Raw genomic sequence first — 7048 nt, 5'->3', positions numbered from 1 at the left:
GTGTCAGGTCTATAGCTGTCCCCATAGCCTGGGACTGCAGCATGAGTGACTCTGCAGATGGACAGGAAGGGTCAGGGCTGCCAGCTGGGCAACCACTCAAGCCCAGCAGTGAGTGCATCACATGACAAAGCATCAGCAGCAGTACCTGTCCAGCAGCCCTCAGCCCCATCCCGCTCCCCACCAGACGGGTCTGTGCAGCTGGGGACTCTGCTAGCTCACTGGGCAGGATGTGCAAGCCTTTGGGTGTGGGAGTAGGTCACAGGGTCTCAAAGTTACTGTCTGAGGACATGGCTGCTTTTTGAGAAAGCCTAAGGTGTGCATTGTTGGTATTTTTGGGTTAGGTGCCATGTGACATCAATACTTTAGCAATTGATGTGGTGTGGTCTGCTGTGAGCTGCAGAGGGATCTGTTCAGCCCTTCAGGGAAGGTGCAGGGCTGGCAGCAGAGGTGGTGACCTTCCATCTGTTCACTGAGATGTGGCCTAAGGTGGCTGGAGAGAGAGGCAGGTGAGGATGTTTGGGGAGGGGGCGAGTGTGAAGTGCTGTGGGGAGCATGGCCAGACAAAGCCCTGTGGCGCCTCCTCAGCAGGAGGAAGAGCAGAGAGATGCTAATACTGATGCCAGAGTCTATAGGAAGAGAAAAAGGTGACAGTCAGGAGGCCCAGGAAGGTGAGAGCTGATTTAGGATGTGAGGTGCAGAAAGTGGGCTCTGCACCTGGCTCAGGGCCTTGCTGGTCCTGTCCAGGCTTCAGATTGTCCCAGGATGTTGGGGAGGGGTAGAGGTTAGGTGAGGTGGAAAGGAGGTGTTGGGAGTTTGTGCCACTCTGGGCCACCGGTTGTTGGCCCCAAGAGCCAGGAGCTCATGCCCTCATGGTTGGTGTGTGGGAAGTGATGGCCATAGGATGAAGGGGTGGCAATGCTGATTGCCTTGGTCCTCCGTCTCCTCCCCTCACTGCTGCACCATTAGCAGATGGCAACAAGTGTGACAGTGCCAGCTTGCTCAAGGGCAGTCGGTGTGTTGAGGTGACAGGAGAGAGGGGACAGAGAAAGGAGGGCCTGGCACTGAGCAGGCACAGAGGAAGTGTATGAGTGACTGCAGAGTGGATAAGGGCTGTGGGTTTGGAGGGAGCTGGGCACCAGGGGTGTGCGAGCACTGGGCTGTGGTGATGGCTCTAAGGGCTGGGCAGCCGAGGAAGAGGGAGCAGGGTGGTGTGGAGGACCCTGTGCCAGGACCTGTGACTCAGAGAAAGGTGCTGCATGTGTCAGCAATCCTCAGTGAGTCACACACACACACAATCTTCTCCTACCTGTTCCTCCCCCGTGCTGTGCCAGGCTGGCCTGTCAGTCTGTCACTTGTGTGTCACTGCCTTGTCTTTGTGCCATGTGCCAGCCTATTGCACACTTTCAAAATGCCTTGTGCTCAATTCAGTGGCTTGGACAGTCTGTTAACGTGGCTGCTCTAATCAAACACCTGTAGTAGGTGCATGTGCACTTGTCTTTGTGCTGTGTGTAGTGTGTAGCTCAATAAACGTCTGCAGCATGTGTAACTAACTGACTAACCCGCTCCCTGCGCTCAGCGGGGCTCCTCTGCCTGCCCTGGGGGCACGGCCAACGCAGCTCGGGCTGAAGAGCGAGGCTGAGGCGTTCAGCACGGAGCAGCCGGTGCCCTCACAGCGCTAGTGCAGGCAGGCGGCACCCGGAAAGGTGTTTGGGGCGGTGACTGCCGACACTCGTACCTGACCACCGGGCAGCGTGAGGGCACCGGAGCGGGGCCCGGCGGGCCCCGGGGGATGCTGCACGTGAACACTGCGGGCCGTACGTCCCTGGGAGCGGCTGAACTGGGCTCTGGCTGCTGGAGGCTTGAGCGAGCACCGCCTCGTTCGGGGCCATAACAAGCGTGGGCGGGAGCACGAGGGGCTGGAGCTCCCACCTGCTGGGGGCGGCCGGTACCGGCGGGGCGGGCGGTGGGAGGCCGGGGCGGCGAGGCAGGCGCGGGCACAGCCGGTGGCGCTGAGCTGTTTATTTCCCCGCGGTGCGGCGCGGTGCGGCGCGGTGCGGTCGGGGCCGCGCGGGGTCACTGCGGGAACCCGCGGGGGTCGGTGCCGGCGTCCGCCAGGGGCGGGTCCTGCGGCGGAGAGAGCGCGGCGTCAGCGCGGGGCGGGGCGGGCCGGAGGGGAGGGGGCGGGGCGTGGCGGGGCGTGGCTCACGTGCAGCGGTTCGTAGTCGGGGGCGTGGCCGCCGTACAGCGGGTTGGGGATGGCCACGAGCGGCCGCTGCGGGCGGGGCCTGGCGGCGCGCGGGCCCGCGCGCTCCCGCCGGGGCCGCGCCTCCTCCTCCTCGTGCTCCTCGTCCCCGCGGAGATCGGCCTGCGGCGGGAGCGGCGGTGGGCGGGGCTGCGGCACCGGGCCCCGCCCACCGCCTGCCCGTTGTCGTCCGCGGGCTCCCCCTGGCGGGCCGGCCCCTCACGCGCAGGCACCGCACCCCCCCCCCCCCCATCCCGCACCGGGACCGCGCACCCCGCGCCTGCCCCGGCCGATCCGCCCGACCCCCCGGCTCCGTCCACCGCCCTCGGCCCCCGTCCCGCTCCCCAGCTCGCCCGTACCTGGTAGTACCCGAACTGCCCCTGCAGCCGCCGCCTCCTCACGCAGTAGTAGGCGACGCCGGCACCGGCAACCAGCGCCAGCGCGAAGCACAGCGCTGACAAGGTCCCCGCGGCCACGGAGCCCGGCCCCTGCGCCGCACCGTTCACCTGTGCCGGAACAGCGGCCCCCTCTCGGCACTGCCCTGGCACAGCCACGGCACCGCCCCTGCTGCTGCCCCGCAGCGGGACCGTGGGCAGCCCTCCCAGAATGAGCCGTGCCAGAGAGCAGAGGACAAGGCCAGTTCTCGGGATGACTCTGTCGCCTCATCCCCAGTCCCGGGCCTGATTCCAGCCCTGTTCATGCCCCAGACTCACCTGGCCAATGTGAACAACGGGCGGTGGGATCCTCAGTGGCTCTGCTATCACATGAATGATGCCATTAAAAGCTACGATGTCCCACTCCACAATCACCGTGTCATTGATCCCCTTGACATCCTACAGCACAGGACACAGATGATGTCACCTGCCCAGAAAGGCTCCCCATCATTCCCTGTCTCAAAAGAGATGTGGTGAAAACTTGTGGTGTTTTTTGCCCTCTGCCAAGGCTAAACCTACTGAGTGCTTTGTACTGTTGCTTGCTGGGAGCTCTGATATATGGAGGTCGTGTCCTGACTGAGATGGGATGATGGTGCCTGTTGTGAGGTTGAAGCTGAAGAGGATGACATTGCTGGATGACACGTGAAGCTTCAGTTCTTCTCCTGTCAGAGTCTGAATAAGCACCAGTGCACAGGGGTGAGAAATGGATGAGCTGGTCTCTCCCTTTCCCTGCTACTGTGCAGCCCCCCACCCAAGCCCAAACTCTCTCCATGGCCACAGACAGCTCCATTCACAGATAACACGGCAGAGAATGACTGTGCAGAGCAGAGGGGATTTGCCACCCTTAGGATTGTCAAAGCTCAGCTGGAGAAGGCTCTGAGCATCCTGACCTAAATGGCTCTCCTGAGGGAATGGTTGGACTGGAGACCTCCAATCCACTGGTCCTCTCTGACCCACATTCCTCCTCCTTCGCCAGGCTATTTCACACCATCACACCAGCTTTGGTGACACCTGCTCTCCTCTGGGGCTATGATAGTTCATCCCTGCTTGCTTACCTCATTGTCTGCAAAGCCAGAATTCAGAGGGGCAAAGAGAGTTTTGGGAGCAGAGACATCAGACAAATACATGAAGAAATCCAGTCCATCTTCTGTGTCATTGGCAAAATTGAGCAACATCTGGAAGAGATGGGAGATCTTCCTCATCAGCATGTTGCTGGCAGCACAGTGCCATCACCTTCCCCTGCCCAGGAACCCCCCCAGCCCTGGAAAGAAACTCCCTGTCTCTAGCCTCTACCTTGCAGGCAGACCAAACCCCAACTCCTCCCTGTTCCAGTTGATCCCTCCCTCTGCCTTGCTGCTCCTGCAGAGCCAGGAGAGCGTTGCTTACGGAATAGAAGGTGGAGAAGCGGTCCTGGTCTGCGAGCACATCGGGCAGTTTCCCACTGCACCAGTACCCATCTCCCACGAACCCATCACGGCAGGTGCAGGTCACATCTGCAAAGGAACACCAGGCTGTGACTGGACTCACCAGTGCTGGCTGCACCAAGCACCTTTTGATTTCTGGATACTCTCATCACGTTCCCTCTGGGCATGGCCATGGGGAGAGGGGGTGTGCCCACCTGCCCTCACGCTCCAGGGCAGTTCCCTGCCTGCTGCCCTGACACAGCTCTTGTGCCCAACAGGACTGTGCCCAGGGAAAGTGCTGGCACCCCTCACCCTTCTCCTGGTAGCAGAACGCATCCCAGGTCTCGCTCAGGTTGCTTCGGGAGCCATAGTCCACAATGCCCACACGGCTGGACCCACAGCTGGGGTTGGGGTAGGCTGTGGGGTATCCAGCTGTGCCATTGTCCAGCCAACCCACCAAGCACAGATGGAATCCCATCTAGAAGAGGAAAATCAATTATTAGATTAAAAATAGCTCTGTCCCAGGTTTTCTGCCCCAATGCACTTTCCCACTGTGCTTCATCCACCATACCCCCAACACCAAAAGTGCTGGGCACAGTCACAAGTCCCATCCCAGTGTGCCTGGAAAGACCCACCAGCCCTCCTGTTTCATGGATGTAGATGGAGCAAACAGGGCCTGGCTGAGGGGTTGAGAGGTCACCCACCTACATGTCACCCTGGGCTGGCCCGGGCCCTGGGAGATGCATGGCCTGTCCCAGCCCCACAGGGGACAGAGCCACCCCTGCCCTGACCTGCTGCGCTGCTGCCAGCTGCTGGAATGTGGCCAGAGAAGCACCTTCTGCAGCACAGGCTGCCTGAGCCTGCTCGTAGGTGAAGTCGTACTTTTTTCGGGGTGACTGCAGGTGAAACACACCCATGGTCTTATCTGCAAAATACCAGAGCCCAGGAGCATTAGTACAGGACACACTGAACCAGCTCCCTGGGCAGCCACGTGGGTCCCTGTGTGACCGTGGGCAGCACTGCCAAGGAGGATGGGATGTGGACAAGGCACAAGTGAAGGAGAGGCTTCCTCTGAGCTTCTCGCCTTCCACATGGGAGCCACTGCCACCAGAGGCCACGTCACATGGAGCAGACAAGGATGGCTCACCCTCCCCATATGACATGTAGGGAAAAGGAAAATGTGAAAACCATGCCAAGCTACAGAGATGAGTCCCTGTCCCCTTGGCCATCCCACCTCTCCTGAGGGGAGCTCCAGGCCAAAGGTGAAGGAGGAGGGAATATGGCCTCTCCATGGAACATCATGCCAGGCCCTGCAGGGTTGAGCACACTCACCATGGAAGTGCAGGTCAGTGCAGATGGCCTCCCGATGGCACTGCCCGTTGTCTTCCAGGCACCGGTCCGTGGGGGGCACGACCTCTTCCAGGCACTGGATCCCATCACCGACGTAGCCCTGCTTGCACTCGCAGCGCCGCTCGTTCTGCAGCACAAGGGAAGGGTGGCAATTGTGAGAGTGCAAACACACAGAAGCCAGCTGGGGATCCTTGCATCCCTGTGGAGATGGGGATGAGCCTTCAGAATGCCTCTATGGCCTGCTGAGGCTGTGACACAGCTGTGGAAGGCCACAGGGCCTCTCCTACCCCCACACCCAGGCAATGTCACATCGAGTCTTTGGCACGTGCTGTTTGTTTGAGCTGAGCTTTGAGGTTCGTGGCTCTTGCACTACACCATGCTCCCAGTCCCATCTTCTGGCCTGTGGTGACCAGCTTTGGTTCTTCTGCAAAAATGGCCAGCATTGTCCCTGAAGGACCATCCAGGAGCCCCCAAACCAGCCCAGGAATGACACAACTGACACAGCTTTTGCTCCTTAGACAGAGGAGTGGGGGAAAACGGCCTCAGCATAACATCCCCAGAACTGTCACAGCAGCACAGCCCCTGCCTGGTGGTAAGCACCCGCAGGATGAGCGCAGCACCTGAGGGCACTGGAGGGGAGGGGCAGGGGACGGCAGTAGGGGGGACATTGTCACATGGCTGTCCCAGGGCACCCGGCTGGGCGGCTCTCCCGGGCACGCGGATGTCCCCGGCCTTAAGGGTCGCGCTCACCGGGCCGGTGCTGATGCAGCGGGCGTGCTCGCTGCAGTCCCCATTCCTGCCGTCGGCACAGCGGTCGATGGGCTCGCAGATGTAGCCGTCCCCTCGGTAGCCGGGGGCGCAGGCGCAGGACACGTTCACGCCCGTTTGGGAGCACTGTGCGTGCCTGGCACAGCCCCCGTTGTCCTGGCTGCACATGTCGATCACTGCGGGAGGGAAGTCCCGGGTTAACTAAACCATCTCATGAGGTGTCCTGGGGGTCAGCCTGGCTGTCCTGCCACTTGTCACCCCAACATGGCCATCGGCAGATGGTCACCTACTGTCCTGCCGTCCTGTCCGCTCCCCGCCCTGTCGCCACCCCTGCAGCCCAGCCCCCGTGGCTGCCCGTACCTGAGCAGGTTCTCCCGTCCCCCTCGTAGTGCAGGTCGCACTCGCAGAGGTTGCCGGCTCGGCAGGCGGCCTGGGCGTGGCACGGGGGAGAGCAGGTGGGTGTCACCACTGAAACCAGAACACAGCCGGCTCACAGTGACTGCAGGGCTGTGACACGGGCACGGCTGCCACCACCAGCCTCTGCCCCAGCCCATCTGTCCCACACTCCCACCTCTCTCCCTCCCTCCGTTCTCTTCTGCAGGTGCCTTGCCCAAACACAGAGGTTTGTTACTCCATCAAACACACCTCAGATCTTCACCTCAGCCTCGAGCCCTGCGTGGAGCACCTCTGAGCTCAGGGACTTGTTCATGATCCACTAGAGCTTTCCTCCTCTGCCCCTTCCTCACCACCCCAACCCTTGTGAAATTCAAGAGCATGTAGCACATCTCAGGATGAGCCTCACAACTGAGAGCTCCTTTTTGGGCGTATTTCTGAACAGCTGCTTGAACTAT

The 7048-nt window shown here is 61.1% G+C and overlaps 1 protein-coding gene and 1 long non-coding RNA gene across 2 annotated transcripts in view; one reads left to right on the top strand and one right to left on the bottom strand.

The window, feature by feature from the left end:
* Window positions 1-1646: 1646 nt before the first annotated feature.
* Window positions 1647-7048, bottom strand: part of STAB1 (stabilin 1) — a 52794-nt gene continuing 47392 nt past the window's right edge. The window contains exons 59-70 of the mRNA XM_053989804.1: window positions 6558-6665; window positions 6180-6373; window positions 5412-5556; window positions 4871-5004; window positions 4392-4557; window positions 4063-4169; window positions 3732-3851; window positions 3196-3348; window positions 2956-3075; window positions 2602-2748; window positions 2207-2365; window positions 1647-2124 (exon numbers count right to left, since the gene is read on the bottom strand). Of these exons, the coding sequence (XP_053845779.1) occupies window positions 2074-2124; window positions 2207-2365; window positions 2602-2748; window positions 2956-3075; window positions 3196-3348; window positions 3732-3851; window positions 4063-4169; window positions 4392-4557; window positions 4871-5004; window positions 5412-5556; window positions 6180-6373; window positions 6558-6665 (1604 nt within the window). The 3' untranslated portion in view covers window positions 1647-2073. The remainder of the gene's footprint in view (window positions 2125-2206; window positions 2366-2601; window positions 2749-2955; window positions 3076-3195; window positions 3349-3731; window positions 3852-4062; window positions 4170-4391; window positions 4558-4870; window positions 5005-5411; window positions 5557-6179; window positions 6374-6557; window positions 6666-7048) is intronic.
* LOC128814192 (uncharacterized) lies at window positions 5581-7005 on the top strand. Its single transcript, XR_008439288.1, has 2 exons — window positions 5581-6021; window positions 6799-7005. It is a non-coding gene; the product is annotated as an uncharacterized LOC128814192 (long non-coding RNA).

The sequence above is a fragment of the Vidua macroura genome, chromosome 13, assembly GCF_024509145.1.
Source record: "Vidua macroura isolate BioBank_ID:100142 chromosome 13, ASM2450914v1, whole genome shotgun sequence".
In the NCBI taxonomy this organism is placed as follows: Eukaryota; Metazoa; Chordata; class Aves; order Passeriformes; family Viduidae; genus Vidua; species Vidua macroura.
Note: the sequence above shows the minus strand (reverse complement) of the source record. Positions and strands in the feature narration are given on the sequence as shown.